General features: G+C 40.5%; 1 protein-coding gene across 2 annotated transcripts in view; it reads right to left on the reverse strand.

Annotated features, from left to right (window-relative positions):
* olfml2a (olfactomedin-like 2A) overlaps window positions 1-18235 on the reverse strand; it is a 42933-nt gene that overhangs the window by 11338 nt on the left and 13360 nt on the right. Inside the window, exons 1-5 of one of the 2 annotated variants that reach the window (XM_079689555.1) lie at window positions 17400-17521; window positions 14109-14372; window positions 13226-13333; window positions 12359-12535; window positions 11551-11797 (exon numbers count right to left, since the gene is read on the reverse strand). In XM_079689555.1, the coding sequence (XP_079545681.1) occupies window positions 11551-11797; window positions 12359-12535; window positions 13226-13333; window positions 14109-14345 (769 nt within the window). In that variant the 5' untranslated portion in view covers window positions 14346-14372; window positions 17400-17521. Of the gene's footprint in view, window positions 1-11550; window positions 11798-12358; window positions 12536-13225; window positions 13334-14108; window positions 14373-17399; window positions 17522-18235 lie in introns of those variants that run through there. The other variant, XM_079689554.1, reaches the window with a different exon arrangement.

Genomic DNA, 18235 nt, shown 5'->3' on the forward strand with positions numbered 1-18235 from the left:
ATCAATTACTGTAATGTTAAGTTAGAAAGCCACACTATTTATTTTAACTCAATAACATTTGGTGACATTATTGTGGCACATCAGTAAAGCCTTAAATATAAATACTGTATATAAGGTGGCAGAATTAATTTAACCCTCTATGGTATGATGTTGCCTCCAGGCAACATACCCATTTTTTGCCTTTTGCATTCACACAATACATCTCAAATTATAATGCAATACTTTAAAAAAAAGAGGCCGGACCATAAGGAACCAATAGTAGTGTTTGAATTTGTCCCATGACTCTCTGGCGGCCAATTTGAAGACCCTGTTTGCTGCCTTTCCCACAAGGATCAGCTCAGCCATTTCTCTCCAAGAAATGTGTCTAAAAACGTAATTTCCTGCGAATTTCTTGTGTGGAAAAATTTTTATTCACAATAATAGGTGAGTAAACCTTAATTTCTAATAGTTTGATATACTTCATTTGCTAATTAGGCAATGGAAACTTGTTAAACTGCAAATGTTGCCTGGAGACAACATCGTACCATTATGGTCAATTGTAAATGTTGCCTTGAGGCAACACCGTACCATTATGGATTTACCACGATATTGTGGTATTGTGTGTTTAGGTATAAACTGTTCAAAAGCATACCATTCATCATAGATCTCTACAATTTAACCAAGATACATTTGATGTTAAAGCCAACCCAACGATCTGTGCAAAGATGGGATAAGAAAAAGAAAGAAACATTGCAGGATACCTGCAATGTTTTCTTTGCATACAATAAAAGTATGGGAGGAGTTGATCTTCTAGACTCGCTGATTGCTCTCTACAGAACAAAGATCAGGTCAAGGAAGTAGCATCACAAGATCGTGTTGCACATGATGGATTTCACTCTATTGAATGCGTGGCTCTTGTACCCCAGGGACTGCAAGGACTGCGGCATCCCCAAGAAAGAAGTGTACAGCCCGCTTAAATTCAAAGCTGAAGTTGCAAGTTGCCTTTGCAACGAGAGGAAAGTTTTGAAGAAGAGGGGGAGACCATCTCATAATGTTGACAGAGACCTGGCTGAGAAGAAGCACAGAGGTTCTTCCTCATCAGTGCCATCAACACATGTGCATCATGACCACACTGACCATTGGCCTGTGTACGTGGAGAAAAAGGGCCGGTGCAAATACCCTGGCTGTCAGGGTGAAAGTGCAGTGATCAAAGTGTGTCACGTACCTGTGCTTCACTGCTGACAATAACTGCTTCATGAACTTCCACAATAGTGAGTCTATTTTGTCAAATGGCTCGATAAAGTTTGATGAAAGATGCCTAGACTCTTTGTGTATTTATTCCTAAAGGTTGTTTCACAATGGTACAATGTTGCCTGCAGGCAACATTCAGACTGGTAATCTTGTTAAAATATAAAAAATAACGATTTTCACATTTTAATTGGCATGCAATTTAACCTGTTGTATTTTCCATGTGTTTTTAAATACATTTTGTTCAAATTTGAAACAATAACTCTCTTTTTTCATAACTTACTATTATGGTACAGTGTTGCCTCAAGGCAACACACACCCCAAAAAGTACCCCCAAATAATTATTTATTTGAAATGTCTTTAGATTATGTTTATTTGGTCTATTATATGACAAAAAAACACTCCAAACATTTTTATCATAGTGCGTACCATAGAGGGTTTTAATTCATTTTAACTGAACAATAACTGAATGAGTTTGTCTCACTCTTAGACCAGCAGGGGTACCAAATATATGCAGACTGCTGCAATAAGTATATTAATTAACTGTCTCGTTGATGTTTGTCTAAATGAATATGATATTAGCTGTCAATCACTGTTATGATTCACATATTCAGTGTTATTATTAAAAAAAAAAAAAAAAATTGGGAGGAGTTAATGATGAATGTTCCACAAGATGCTTGCTCACCCTCCTTCAAATTTGAAAGACAAGTAATTACTATCATATATCAATATAATCAAAAGAACAGTTCAGCGCCGCACAACTTCATTGCAAACAGTTACAACCTTGACTTTACATTAGAAAGAACAACCATTAAAGAAGTGACTAACTGCATCAGTTAGGGTTAAAAAACGTGTATTCAGCTCAAACATAAACATCGCTGCATTAAGTTATTTTCCAGTGGAAAGTCCTTACCTACTGGCCTAGTTAAATCAAAGTGGTTACTTTTTTTTGGCTGGGCAGGGAAGTTTTACACACCGTCTTATTTGACTTTCACAGGACTTAAAACAGAAAAAATCTTAACAGTTTATTATGCTCATCGAGTCATCCGTGAGCAGAGCATCAAGTTGGCATGCCTATAACAGCTGAATGTGGCGATTACCATCTTGTTCAGCAAAACGCCTCACAAACGTATTCAGATTTAAAGCTATGGTGCATTTTGATTCAATGCTGAGTACAGCCTGAAGAACATATCGAGGATTAAAAAACTAATGTCACAACAGGACTTAGAAAAGCTTGTCCGTGCTTTTATCTTTAGTAGACTGGACTACTGCAATAGTGTATTCACAGGGCTGACAAAAAAATCAATCAGAAAACTGCAGCTGATTCAGAACGCTGCTGCACGTGTCCTCACTAACATTAAAAGAGTGGATCACATCAGTCCGGTTCTGAAATCTTTACACTGGCTTCCAGTCGGCCAAATAATTGATTTTACATTACATTACATTACATTACATTGCATTTAGCTGACGCTTTTATCCAAAGCGACTTACAATAAGTGCATTCGACCAGGAAGATACAACCTTTAAGAAAACAAAATCATATAAGTACATCAGGTTTCATAGAGCCAAACATTTCAAGTGCTACTCAACTGGCATTTAGAAAGCCAGCCCTTTATTAGTATATAAGTGCTTTGTTAGTAATTCTATCGCTCGAAGTGGAGTCTAAAGAGATGAGTTTTCAGTTTGCGTCGGAATATGTGTAAGCTATCTGCTGTCCTGATTTCAATGGGGAGCTCATTCCACCATTTTGGAGCCAGGATAGCAAACCCACGTGTTTTTGCTGACGGGAACTTCAGGGAATTTTAAAGTACTATTGCTAGTTTTGAAATCATTACATGGTTTAGGACCCAAAGTATATTGTTGAACTCCTACAGATGTAGCACTGAATTTCAGACTCCAGTTTACAGCTTCCTGCCTACGACCTGCCAAAGACCAGTATAGAGGAATGTTAAGCCCTCCCACTATTTTCCAAGAGGGCGTTGCCAGATTTTCAATTTCAGGTTTTAACCAGGAGATGGCGCTTCATTCACAAATACAGAAAGACAAGTTTCATGGACTTTCAGTTGTGTTTTGAAGAGCATTTGAACACATCCATATTTTAGATCAACTAAAGTATATCTAATCTTGTAATTCAATAATATATAGTCTTTATATATTAAATAATCATAATGTAAATGTTTACATTACACTTCTTTATTTGTTATGCTCATACTTTAACCTTTACAATCGTTTGCTTTAATATGCAGTATATTTTTGTGTTTGCTTCCTCCTGCTCCCTTTCGGACACATACTGTATGATTTATTATTATTATTAATATGAAGATATTATTAAGATAAGATAAGATGTTACTTTATTGATTGAACATTTTAGTTTAGAATGTGCTGTCCCACGGTAATTCAGAAGGCTCACAGGTCACATTCCGACCATTATTTAAAACAATAGGTGCTTTCACACCTTCTACAGTTTGAGTTGTATAGAGGGAGCTCTGTCAGTTTTCGAATTACCCATTTGCTTTCGGGGAGCCCTATTTTTCAGAGCACATCCTGCTACTAAATATGTCACACGCACGCTCTGTTGACTGGCGCAGCAGCGCGGATGCGATCAATTGCTATAAAAACACTCTTCTACTAATACAGACGGTGTCACTATGCCGGCGGATGTGGCCGTTGTTGAAGCCTCTTCAGGCTCCGCATCGGCAGGCCTCTCCCTTGGTGTCGAGCTGTCAAGCTCGACCCTAACGCCGCTTACAGCCGGCCAACTAAAAGTTGTTTTCCGTTCACGTTGTCATTTTTAGACTCCTTCGCTTCTTTGCTTGTGAATCCAAAAGCTGTGACGCTTGGCTGTTTTCGTTTTGCCATATTTTTTATTACACAGCCAGAGTTAAAAAAATATCAATATGAACATTTCAAATACCGCGCCGGCATCACCGCCATAACCATAGCAACGTAAGTAAGAATGCAGCGCCGCCACGTACAGATGGCAACACCCAGACATATTCACAAATATAAAACAAATATTCAGAAACTGTAATGAACAATAACTATTATTTATTTCAAGAACTGTTATTTACAGAAACTCAACATTTCTAATCTGTGTGACACAAATATCCACGATTGTTTTGGGCTCCCCCTATTTATCTCAAAGTCAGCCTTCAGGTGAGCTCCCTCCCTCTTCGGGGGAGCCAAGCTCCCCCTAGCTCCCCCCCATTTCGAACAGTGTCTGTGGCTGAATGGCCAGCGATTAGGTGCGGCGCATTTGTCATAGGTGATCAGAGCTAACTGCCTGCCGTCAAATTTCATTTAAAAAACAGATCTGATTTTAAGACTATTTCTGCGCTCATAAAGAATGATAAGAATAAGAATAATGCGTATTGAACTGGTTTCATTAATTAGTGAGTTTATTTAACACTAGAACCGCCAATCGGGTCAATTTGTGTGATGTGTGTTGTGTGTGTGCAATGTAACTTTTTTTCAATAAAATATTAAAGTCTCCCAGTCCGTGACTTTTCCTGAAAGTGTGTTATGTAGCACCCTATGTTGTTAAAAATTGCATTCTAATAGCGGGATTTGACGGGTTTAGGTAGGCCTATACAAAAACCTCTGGCGGTTCTAGTGTTAAGGTAATTAGGTACAGTAGAAGCCCTTTTTTATCAGTAACGAATTTAGCAGTTGAACATAAAAGTCAACTAACTGAGGGTCACTTGCAATGACAGTGTTGTGTCTAACTGTAAGCTTGTCACTCAGAGTAACCTACCGTTAATTTAGCTGCTGGAGAAGAAAGATCAGGGGGGAAGGGGGGGAGGGGGGGAGAGAGCTGTGGTTGATGGGCCATTAGTTGTGTAAATACACAGCTGAGAGCTGCCGTTTCATTCAGACTGTTTAAAAAACGGTAACAACGGACTATTTTTCTTAGCGGATGCATGTCAATTTAAATCAATACATACAACTATTTTTTTAATCAATAAAAACATTTTCTAAATCCATAAAAGCATTTCAATTAATATTGGGAGTCATGTCGTTACTTTGTTGAGAATGTGGCCATGTAATAAGCGGGATAATTTTCAGCGACTTGTTCTTTATGGGGAAAATAACACCCTTCATCCAGATGAGGATCCCTCCGCTACACTTTTGGATCCTGATCGACCGACGAAGCTCCATTAAAATATACATATTTTTGGTGAATTACTGAGTTTAGGCACGTTAATAACGTTTTAATGAAGTTGAATACAGTATATTCATATGTGTCAGTGATTTCATGTCAATTCGGCGAACATAAACATAAATGATCGTGGTGAAGATGATGATTAAATTAGGATTAAAAATCGAGAGCAGGGCTGCATTTCCTCCCGTTCGTTTTTTTCGAATAACAAAATTATTTTGTTAAATAACAACATGGTGATGTTTTGTAAATGATTACATGTCTCTTATTTAGCACAGTAGTATGATATCCGTGACATATGGATCTTAACAAAGTTCCGCTGTACCTCCAGCGTACTGTATCTCACTTTATTTCACATGAGCTCCAGTGTGGAACCCCACTGCACCCCCTGGTGGATCAATGATCCATTGCAGCTGGCTTCATTATAATTACATTTATCTATCACGGGGGCGGTCTCAAGTCAAGCTGGAGGTTTTCCCTTGAGTGAGGGCAGATCACGTACCAATCACGGCCCTCGCGTTTCAAACTGTCTGAAATGAATCGCTACATCTGTACATAATTACGAGCCATCAAGGTGCCTCAGGTCTTCTGGGACCGGTCTGCTATTGGTTCCCAGAGTAAAAACGAAACATGGAGAGGCAGCATTTAGCTATTATGCCCTGACAATCTGGAACAAACTACCCAAATCATGCAAGTCCGCAGAAACGCGTACTATTTTTTAAATCGAGACTAAAAACATATCTCTTTGCCGCTGCTTTTCATTGAGCTGCTTATATTCGCACTACAGTATGCCTTTTAAACATGTATTGTATACCTGTGGTGTTTCTTTTAATTATTTTATTATATTTGCTTTGTAATGCCTGTTGTAAAATGCCATGTGTTTTTACTGTATGTATTCCTAAAAAGTATTTTAATTTGTTTTGTAAAGCACTTTGAATTGTTGCGTACAGAAAAGTGCTATATAAATAAACTTGCCTTGCCTTGCCTTACAGCCAAACTTGACAGTCTCTTCTCTGTCATTCCAGACCGCAAATACCTCATTCCTTCCGTCTACTTGGATCCGAAATGCTTCTCGATTTGCGCTGTCCCCCCGTTCAAAGGAAATCGCCGCCAATCATATTTCCAGGCTCGCGCCAGGGCCGGGGGAGGGGTTACAAGGCGCGTCTTGTGCTGCATTCACTTGCACTCGGACATTAGAGATTTTCTCTCATAAATGCCCGATGAGCCACAACTTTTCTTTCAAAACAAAGCTGCCAACTGGGGTAGCAGTTGGGGTGGCAAGGTATTTTTCTGAGGTGGCAGCTGCCACCCCGTGCCACCCTGTAGAACCGCCACTGCCGAGTTAGTATACTGTAAAAGTTGTATAGTGTCCTATAGTAAGTTTGTAGTGTTCTGTAGTATTTTTCACCGGCTATCGTATTACTATAGTTTTTTCTGTAGTGCCATTTTATTAGCTATAGTAGCCCTATAATATTTCAATAGTAATACTATGTATCTAGATCTTTGTAGTATTCCTATATTATTTTAAATAGTATAACTATAGTATAATAAATAGTGTTTCTGTAGTTGTTTTTTGAACACACTATAGAACACTCCTATAGTAATAGTATGATATTGTCATAATGAATGCATATTATTACTATAGTGTTTGTAAAAGGATTAGACTCCTAATTAATGTGTCATTTTTTTATATCAAATTAATTGATATATATATATATACACTGAACAAAAATATAAACGCAACACTTTTGTTTTTGCTCCCATTTTTCATGAGATGAACTCAAAGATCTAAAACATTTTCTATATACACAAAATAACAATTTCTCTCAAATATTGTGGCCTGTGTTCGTCATCCATAACATACGCCTGCCCATACCATAACCCCACCACCACCATGGGCCACTCGATTCACAACATTACCCTAACCCTAACCCTAACCCTAACCCTAATCCTAACCCTCACACCAGATACTGACTGGTTTTCGGACCCCCCCAATAAAGCCAAAATGCACGTTTCAGAGTAGCCTTTTATTGTGGCCAGCCTAAGGCACACCTGTGCAATAATCATGCTGTCTAATCAGCATCTTGATATGCCACATCTGTGAGGTGGGATGGATTATCTCGGCAAAGGAGAAGTGCTCACTATCACAGATCTTTTCAGATATCTGAACAATATTTGAGAGAAATGGTTATTTTGTGTATGTAGAAAATGTTTTAGATCTTTGAGTTCATCTCATGAAAAATGGGAGCAAAAACAAAAGTGTTGCGTTTATATTTTTGTTCAGTGTATATATTTATCAGCTGTACACTTTACGAATATAATGTTTTTTTATTGACAACTTTACCATTCAATCTCTTCCAACTGATATTGCTGCTGTCACTCCTCGGCTCTTGGTAGTTCAGGCATTTATCAAACCTGGCAACAATGGGCTTCCTGGCAGCTGTCAATCAAAGTCCAGTGGCTCCGCCCCAAAGTGTCAGAAACTTTTCATGCGTGCGCAGACAGACTCCGCGAGCGAGTGAGGCTGACACTCCCGCGAGCGAGCAAGGGGGCTGTCTGCGCGCGAGGGTCATTCCATGCGCGTGTAAAAGCACATTTTCCGCTCGTGAGTAGCTAGAATATTGACTCCATAGATGCGCATGCAGACACTCCCGCAGCACCCCCCCGCTGCTCCTTTGTAGTCTGTCATTGTTCTTAGTCCCGCCCACATGTTCCTGGTGTTACAGGCAGGGGCGCTGTAAGGGGGTGAAGTTAGGACGATTCTAAGGACGATTCTAAGGACGATTCTAAGGACGATTCTAAGGACGATTCTAAGGACGATTCTAAGGGCTCGTGACTGACAGGGGCCCCAAACATTTTTAGAACATTAAGAAAACATGTTTAAGTAACCTTTCATCAATCATAAATAACTAACATTAATATAACGTTATCTTGATAATGTACTCACTAAACTTACGATTAATTTCACTTTTTTTCTTCCAAAAGTTAATTATTCAAAGCCTCTGTACACCCCCCTCTATTTACATGTAATGGTTTGGTCCTGCCTCCAAACGCTGTGCGGCACCTCTCTTTCTAGCAGCAGAGGGTGAGAGCATGTGAGGAGGGATGCTACGTGTGTACCATGTCTCAATAACTCACAAAGTCAGGCTTTTAAAAAAGAAAAGAAAGGAGAGAAAGACAAGAGAGAGGGACCAAGGGCGACAGTATGTCACCCGGTTTTTCAAAATAAAAGGTGGGTGTGGTCCATGAGTGATGGAAATTAATCTGTTAGCTAAGCTTAGTCCATTGTAAATAATAATTGTAATGTTTTGCTGACATTAAGTACTGTTAATATCTTCACAGAAAATTCAGAGGTTTTTCATTTCACTGCTCTTCTAGCTGACATTTAATAAATGCAGCAGCCCTGTCCCCCCATAACGGCCCGTCCACACAGGCGTGCGTTGAAAGCTTCACCATTCACTTTGAATGGGGTGACGTCACTTTTTCGCCAAACTGCATTGTGGGAAGCGGAGCTTTGCTGGCGTGGCTCGCTGCAAAAGTTGAGCAATGTTCAACTTTTGAAGCCTCGGCAGAATCGTCAGCCAATCGAATCATATGCCAGTACAAGCTCTAGCCAATCAAACCGCTGCTTGTGTATCAGGGCTGGGAGATTCATGTGATTGGTTGTTGGCCGAGTTTCAGACACGCCCGCCGGCAAGCTTCAACACAAGCCACTGTGTGGACGGGCCGTAAGGCTTTGCAGTTTTGCCATGCTGTCCACTGATAGCTCTCCGGAGTTCATACCTAGAATTCCCGAACTCCTCCAAATCTCCGGCTCTGTGCGCTATAGTGCACGCTTTCAGTTTGCCACGCACCTCGCCGTTTATCCAGGGTTTTTGATTAGAGAATGTTCGTACTGAAACCTTCGGTACCACGTCATCGATCCATTTCCCAATATAGCAGATGACCGTGTCTGTGTGTGTGTTGATGTTGTTGTCCTCAAACACACTCCACTCCGTAGAGGCAAAGCAATCCTGCAGTGCTGAGTCTGACTCCTCACTCCATCGCTGTACTGTCCTTGTTACCGGTCTGTCCCGTTCAAGTTTCTGCTTGTAAGCAGGCAGCAGCAGCAGTGAGATGTGGTCTGATTTGCCGAAGGGAGGGCGAGGAAGAGCCTTATATCCATGTCGAAAAAGGGAATAAACATGGTCCAGTATGTTTCCGCCGCGCGTCGGGCAGCTGATGTGTTGAAAGTATCTCGGCAGAACTTTCTTCATGTTGGTGGTATTAAAGAAGTGAAGTCCAATTTTCTGATGGATAATATAAATGTTGTCAATCATAACCATGACATGATAAATGATGATAATCATTGTGTTTGAAAGTTCCTGCCTTCCTCCTGCTTTTGCAATGTTATATCTCTACCAGAACTGTAGTTGTGATACTTTTGCTTTTTTTGTTTAGTTTTAGGGTTTTATGCAAGTGTGGTCTGCGGAGGGAGAGCCTGCTCTCCTGCTGCTGTCGGCTGCTGTCAGACAGATGTGCGCACATCACAGCAGCATCTTCCCCACACTGTACACTGAACACATGGACCTGATGAGGGAGTACAGACAATATTCTGGAACGTTTTACACAATTTAAGCGTTTTAAGATTACATTTTTTTATTGTACCTCGAAATAAATGTAACTCTACTTTCCCAATTTTAAAAAATATATAGTTATCTGCTAAAAGTGTTATCTCATTGTTTGAGTGTATCTGATGACTGTGTGGAGATTACATGAAGAGGACAGATTGTTCAGTTATCATGTGTGTTCGGTAAAGCAGACGGGACACACGTTGTACTTCCTTTGTTACTTTGACAAAGATCTAAGACCCCTTTAAACTATTAGGATACTGTGATGAAGATATTAAAGTATGCCAGTTAATGGGACAGTTCATCCTAAAATAACATATTTCCTGCACAGGAGAGTGTTTATTTTAAACCTGCACTCTATTTGCATGGTAATGTGAAGGTTTTCAGACTCGACAATGACCTCTGCAAACTCCTGATTGGCTACAGTAAAAATGCCTCAGTCTGAATGTCACAGTCCCTGTTGTTAAAAGTCTCTTTCCTAGATGCCTTTATAGTTAAACTGTTAACAGGAGCTATAGTTCAAAAAGTGTTTGTTAGAATGTACTCTTTTTCTTCTGCTTCCACTGGTTACAGTCAAAGTGATAGGCCAAATAGAATGATAGATTAACTCAAAATCAGCTGCTCCAGAACGCTGTGCAGCTACCAGTAAAATATATGACACTGGAACTAAGTTTGAAAAGAGGCATTTCAGGAAAAAAACGGGAAAAAATGAAGATGTGGGAATCTTCCCTGGATGAATCAGAGTTCCTGCATCCTGCTCTTTGCCGGAGATTATGGAAATGCAGCCGCCTGGTTTCAGTGATTTGACAAGGGTGGCTGGGCCCTCTGAGGTCACACACATACGGCAGAACACGCGCTCTGACAGCGTTTTGTGCTTGTGCCCGGTGCAGACGCAGCTTACCTATTCACTCAACTAGACTTAAAGAGGATTGGAAGGAGTCAGGAAATGTTTTCTCTGCGATGGTGAGGGTCCCTACACACTGAAGCCAAGGCATGTCATGGACATGGCAGCACTCCTTTGAGACAGCATTCCATCAGCTCCAGGTATTTTGTCAATACAAAGATTTGAATTTGCGCTCCCATTCAGGGAGTGCAAATTCTAACCCTAAACCAGAAATACAATCCTATGCTAACTACATTAGCTCTGCGAAAAACCTTAGATCTTTTGAGGGGACCTAGTGTGCACACAGCCATGGATTCCTTATTGTATTGCATTGAGCTTTAGTGTCAAGTTTGCAGCACAATAACAGCCCTATCTCACGCTTGTGTAAAACAAAATTGTCAGGAAAGCTTTATATTGTCCTCTAAATCAAGCTAATTATGATCTTGGCTCTTCGACTGGAAGGCTGTTGCCTGATCCAGCAAAGTCTCATGTTGCGTTGGATTACATTGCTGAAGAAACACATTTGGACCCTTTTCAACACCAACAGAGGATCACACACAATGATCACACACAGATGGAAGTGCAAACTTAGAGCAAAAGGTTTGCTTTAGCTCAGAGAGGGTGGCCTTTTTATGAACACACCACTATGCTTGGAGAAATGAAAATCCCACCTCCTCTGTGCTCATCGTCGTCACTCTTGGCGGCCTTGTAGTATGTGATGCCCCTCACCACGCCGGGCTGGTGGCCAACCACCTTGGCTTTTGCTGTAGGGTCAGGCTTGGCCGGCTTCCCAGGTTTAATGACCTCTTTCTTGGGTTTTACGACCTTTGCTTTGGGTGGTTTGGCTGAAAGTTTGGCCGCAGGGGTCTTTTTGTTAGGAATTTTTGCAGCCTCCTTGGTTTTCTCTACATTAGTATCCTGCAAACATGACATTCTGGTTATATCACAACACCTGGTAATATTGGCCTGTGGGTCTTATCTGCTGACCATGCTTATTAAAAAAGGGTGGGGTTAGATAGTATACCTACAATGTTTGTCAGAGATGTTAATAAGTATTTAATGTAGCAAGTCCCTGGTACGCAGAAGTGGTCATATGAGTTGGTCACCAATAAAATGGGCATTAAACTTAATTTGGTTATTTTGAAAATGTAAAACCTGAATTTGCAAAACATTATAAAAATCAATATATAGCAATGTAAGACATGTTATTTGCAGAATCTCCAAGGGACAATTAAAGTAGGATCAAATCCAATCAAATTTGAGTAAGATTTGTTCTGTTTTTCTGTCACTCCTTGAGATTGAATTCAAGGTTTAAGGTTCGAGGCTTTTATTTGTCATACGTACATAGCTACAATTTAGTTATGTCGATTAAAATCTTAGGTCACAGTCTCCTCCAATAGTGCAACACAATAAAACTGAAAAACTGAGAAAATAAGTAAATAAAAAGTGAAATAGTGAAATAATTGTGTTTCTTGGAACCTGTGCTTTGGTCTCTGAGGAGTCCTTCTGCAGCAGCTGCAGGCTGAGGCTGGAGATGTCCTTCTTGATGCTCATCATAACGTTGGAGTAGTTCTCGTATCTCTTAAAGTGGTTGGTGAGGCTCATCATGCTGTCTCGAACAAATTCATTGTCTCGCGTAAGGTTTGTCTTGATTGTCTGAAAGATAACATCATAAAAGCAATTGCAATATGTTATGTAACATAGGCTTGTATACAGAGTCACAAGAAACACCTCTCAATATGTCTCCTCCCAATCCTTTCAGCATAATGATGTGAAGAATAGGCGCTTTCACACCAAGTACTTTTCCCAGGAATAGTTACCGGAACTTTTCCCGCAACTTTTATTTCCTGGAACTATCTAAATTGCGTTCACACCGGAATAAGTCGCTGAGGGTGCTGCTGGGAGCCAGTCCCCGGCCGAAAGTTGGGGACTGGCTCCCAGCAGCTTCTACTGAAGCCTTCCGAGTAAATCGCCAGAAGCGCCGACACCTCGTCATCACTCCACTGCTCCCATGTTTTCTTTTGTGTTGCCATAAGTTAGTCTCTCTCCATTGGTGCGCTGGGCTAAGGCTAATAATGCTAATACGAGCAAATAAAATGGCGGCTTCACAAAAACTTTTCCGAGTTTTACGGGCCGTGGTTTGCAATTCACCCAGCCAATCAGAAATCGGAACCTTTTCTCCCCAGGAAAGTCCCTGCTCTCTAGCAGGGACTAAAATGGGTGAAAAGGTTAGCAAAAAAAGTTCTAGTTCCAGATCTTTTTGGTGTGAACGCAAAATCCCAGGAACTATCAGAACTATTCCTGGGAAAAGTACTACGGTGTGAAAGCGCCTAATCGGTTGCCTACCTCTTCTAGGGTGTCTATTTGAGACACCACCTTGTTGATGTAGGAGTGAATCTTCATTAGATCCATGCTGTAAAGTGTTCCCTCCAGGAGGTCCACCATGGATTGGAGCTGGTCATTCATGCAATAAAAGGACAAGAAGTAGCATTATCCACCTTCTCCTGAACACAGATTTGACATCTTAATGTGCCTCTGTGTAACTGTAGTAATAGCTAAAGTGTCCTCAAAAACATTTGCTCTGATCACTTATTGACATCCACTCCAGTGTTCTTAGTCTGGGGCTCATTCAGAGTCTATGTTAATTATTTGTGTATGTATTGGCTCAATCTATAGTTTAAAGTGGAGACTGACATCTGGAACTGCCTTCTGTTTCATGTGGTACATAGCGTGCTTCTCCTGCCTGTGAAACATGAAAGTGTGTTTTAGGTTTGTGAATGCTGACGTGCTCACAAAATATGTCAATTGACACACAACTATAGCCAGTTCACAGAGCTGAAGTACAACCTTTAATGCTTTTAAGCCTTGTACTTTCAAGCACTAACCCCAACCCTAACAACATATATATATTTATTAATGATTATTATATCAATTATAAAAACTAATTTGTATTAATTAGTTGACTGCAGAACTGAAATAGAGGTATGAAAGTGGTACTCGGGATCTTTGTGGCTTTAAAAATGTCTTCTAAGACTCTTATTAAAACCCCTTTATCTTATGACTTAACCTAAGTCAGAAAATGGTAATTACTGTATTATTTAAATAGTTTATTTTATGTAAGATGGAATTGTCTATCTTGTAGAAAGAAATGCTGTCCATCGTCCATCAGAAAGATGCTATGATCAGATAGATTTTGTACTTAGAGCAGATTTGAGTTTCGTGTCACCACCTTCAGTAACTCGGGGGCCTGTTTCTTCAGCTTCTCCATCTTCCACTCGTTCTCACAGGGGTTGAGGGAGGACGAGGGGGCCGTGCACGAGCACTTACAGTCGGATCCGGAACTGACTGTCTCCACAGTGTAGTAGTCCTCCACACGCACACTGCCGCTCCGCAGCCGCTGGCAGGCGTCCCTGCTCAGAGGGCGCATGATGCACTTGCAGCGACAGTCTGAGCCCTCTGACGTCATCCGGACCGGCTCCGTCTCCCCAAAGATCTACAAGACACAATGATCTATTTTCAAATCCAAAGATATTTTTTTATTTTAGCCTTTTCTTGTGCTGTCTCTATAATCGTCATTTTGTGTTCACTAATGGCGCTTTTCCACTGCAGCACGTAGCACGGTTTGAGCTGACTTTTTCACTAGGGGTGGTTCCGGCTCAGGGCTATTTTTTCACCTTTATTCTGGCCCTCCAAAATCGAGGTTTTTACCGGGCCAACAACCGGTCTAAATATGCTAAACTAGTGAGGTAAACACTCTCGACTGGTGATTGGTCAGAGAATCGTCACAATCGTTGCGTGAGATAATCCTACCAAAACATCAGCCGTTAGCTGTTAGCACTCAGAGCTCACAGCTCCTCATATCTTCTCAGAAACTAGACAAAAGTTAAACAAGTACAAACCACAGACTGTCTGTGTCGAATACAGTCGCTGGTTAATTTATGTCTGTAGGCCGTTGTTGTGAGTGTGGACGGGACAACGTTAGCTTAGCTTGATCGATCCAATCTCCATTCAGAAAACAAGCATTTTAAAAGGTTTTTCGCCTGCCGTCTTGTCTGCAGACTTGTCAAAGCATTAATTCATGTTTTTTACTAACCGGTGTCAGTATGTTGTTACTCAAGTTGTTTTCAGCATTTTTTAAAACAGAGGAGCTACAGACATGGCAAAAAAAATCTTTTACGCAGCGTCGCTCCTCCCCGCCGAACAGCCGATCGCCCCGCCTACACTGCGTTACTATAGTTACTAGCAGTGTTGGGCAAGTTACTTCCAAAATGTAATATATTACATATTACTTATTAGTCTCTTTTGAAAGTAATAAGTTACATTACAATATTACTGTTTCTGAAATGTAATGAGTTACACTACTTTTTAGTTACTTTTCATACATGCCAACCTTTCCAAATCCAAAAGAGGTAGGTTTGCGCGCGGCAAATGTGCACGCCCAAATTAGGTAATCAGAAGAAATGGAACCCCAGTAATTACATGTATAAAACATGTATTTAACATATATTGCATCATTTTATGCATTTTTCAGAAAAAGTGGTAGTTTGGTAAACAGTGACATCAACGACATGTCTGGTCTGTAAAATGCCCGAAAAGTAAAAGAATGGGAGATAAATATCCGAAAGTCTCCACATTTTATTATATTTATAATGTGTTTCTGGTTCTCTTTCAGTTGAGACAGTGTAGATGAAGGATGTGTCAGGATGTAGAACTCTTGTGTGAACATTGGATAAAGTTCTTTCTTGTTTCATGTTGATGACATGATAGAGTCAAAAGTTTGCTCAGAGCGAAATATCTTTGTGTTGCGCCATAAATCACAAAATACTGCATTAAAAATGTTAATTTAATGTTTCTACTGATAAAGTGTGATATAAATAATGTACAGGCTTTCAGATTGCTGTAGTTCACTAAACACAGACATTAACTACATGTTTGGTGTTGAAAATGTCAGAAAAAGTGAAAGAATGGGAGATAAATATACCCGAATCTCGAAATTGTATAATATATTTTGTGTGTGTTTGTGGTCCTCTTTCAGTTGAGACACTGTAGGATGCTTCCGGAAAAGACCAAACATTGGATGTCTTTCAGTCGCCAACATGTGTTTTCGAGACACTGATATTAACGGGAAAATCCTGTAGGACTCAAATGCCTCGTCGGGGGTAACGCTGCCTTACCCCCGGTCTGCACGTTGTTTCTCTTTCAGAAACACAGAGGACTGTTTGTATGATGTGATCACAGACACGCTGCAAACAGTGTCCGCCAAAAGTCGAGTCCAGTGTCTATGTGTCATTTTTATTTGTTATAGTTTGGGAAGATTGAAAAGTCGGTAGGCGGTAGAAACATGTCAAAAGCGGAAGACTACCGCCCAAATCGGTAAGGTTGGCAGGTATGATTTTGAGTTACTTTCACCAAAATAACCGCAAAATAATGGCTAGGTATTTTAAATGCTAAAATGTAGTTTAGTGCAGCTCATTATACATCCAATGAAGGGCAATGTGGTATAGCATAACAACTGTGTAGGCCCTTAAGGCTACTAACAACTTGTATTACACGGCTTAGTTGAATACTCGATTCTGATTGTAAATTCTTAACATGTCACACGTTGTTAATACAGCAATACAGACCACTGTCAAGGACTATAATGAAGGTTGCTAAGGAGTATCAAGAAAGAGAAAGGAAAAGAGGTTAAAAGACGGAGCGCTGGACGTCAGATAAATCACCAGAAGAAGGCAGACAGGAAGTAAATAATAACAGGACACGGAATGGGCTCTGTAGTTTGTTTAGTATATGGCCGTGTACAGGGCCAGTTCCAGAACAAAATGACTAAGGGTGCATCTGAGATTACAGGGGGCGCAGCAGTAGTAGGTTTACATGAGCAATAGTGGTTGGGTAATGAAAAATAGCATTGATGGTCCCCAATTAACAGATTATGGCATTTGTTATGTTTTGAAACCAAGCAAGTGAGAACATTTCAAGAGAGTTATAAGTGCAATCCTGAAATATTTCATATAGTCCAAATTGGACTATGGCAAAGAAAAGCACAAAAGCTTCAAAACAGTAGGCCTACTGATAAAACAAATGAGAACATATTGTAAATCAAGGCATATATTATTTAAACCAGCTCATGGTTTGAAATGGCAAACATTGAAAAGCAAAAGTATTATTAAAACTATGTACTAATCATCACTTTGGTCCCATCATATACTCTGGGAAGAGAATATCTACTGTGCTTGAAAACTGGTATCACATCATCATGTGAGGTTGACTTTGTGACCTGGAGAACATTTCAGCTGCAACATTAGCTTGTTGATAAGCTTAGGATATGAGATAGTTTTGTAGCCATTCGTGGTGAAGGCATCTGTGCTATTGTATGCATTATTTTGGCCCAACATTTCTACAGGCATGGCAGAATATGCCACTATTTTCACATGAATATTCTAGCCATTGTCTATTTGTACACCACGAGCTGCAAAATGACCGCCTAACCCCACTGTACAGGCGGGTACTTGTTAAGATATACCTGGGCAGGCTCTGTTTTGCCGTGGTATCCTGGCACCTGCAGGCCGCAGAGGGCGGCGTAGTTTCGGGCGACGAAGACTGCTGCTCCGGGGGCGAGGGCGGCGAGTCCGGCGGGAGTAAGCTAGTGTCCACAACGGAGGGTAACGTGATCCCCATCTGACCTGTTGCTACTGTCTGCAGTAGATGCAGTGTTGCTGGCGTTTACTGAGGGTTGCTTTAACCATTTGCGTATAAATTATTATCTATAGATGTGTGTCACTGCTGTGGAAGCACTTTGGAAATGATGCACGTGCAGCGGAGCAGGTCACGCGCACCTGACACAATTTGTTGTTTGTATTTTTCTTTTTTGAATAGAGGGTGCATAACATTCAACTGCCCCGAAGATCCCGACGCGAAGCCAGAAGGGTAAACAGTCACACCAGGTTTACTAATCCACCCGCAGAATTTGTCTGGTGTCGGAATGTCTCACATTCTTAAAAAACGAAATACCATTTAATTTCTGGTTAAAATTTGTTGTAACTGCGTTACTGAGCATTGTAATGGGTAATATATTACCCACCTTTCATTAGTAATGCGTTACATTACTTCGTTACAGCAAAAAGTAATATATTACTTTAACTCCGTTACTTTTGTAACGCGTTACACCCAGCACTGGTTACTACCACACCACAGTAACTGAACTGTAATGGAAACGCAGCATAAAGTGAGCCTGGCCTACCAAGGCCTAACCTAAGCCGTGCTAGGTTCTAAGCAGTTTTAGGTCCTGCAGTGGAAAAGCGCCAATAGTGAAGTATCTCTTTAATGAATGAAATGGAAATGTATTTTTATTTTGGCTTT

Source organism: Notothenia rossii (genome assembly GCF_949606895.1).
Source record: "Notothenia rossii genome assembly, chromosome: 6".
Classification (NCBI taxonomy): Eukaryota; Metazoa; Chordata; class Actinopteri; order Perciformes; family Nototheniidae; genus Notothenia; species Notothenia rossii.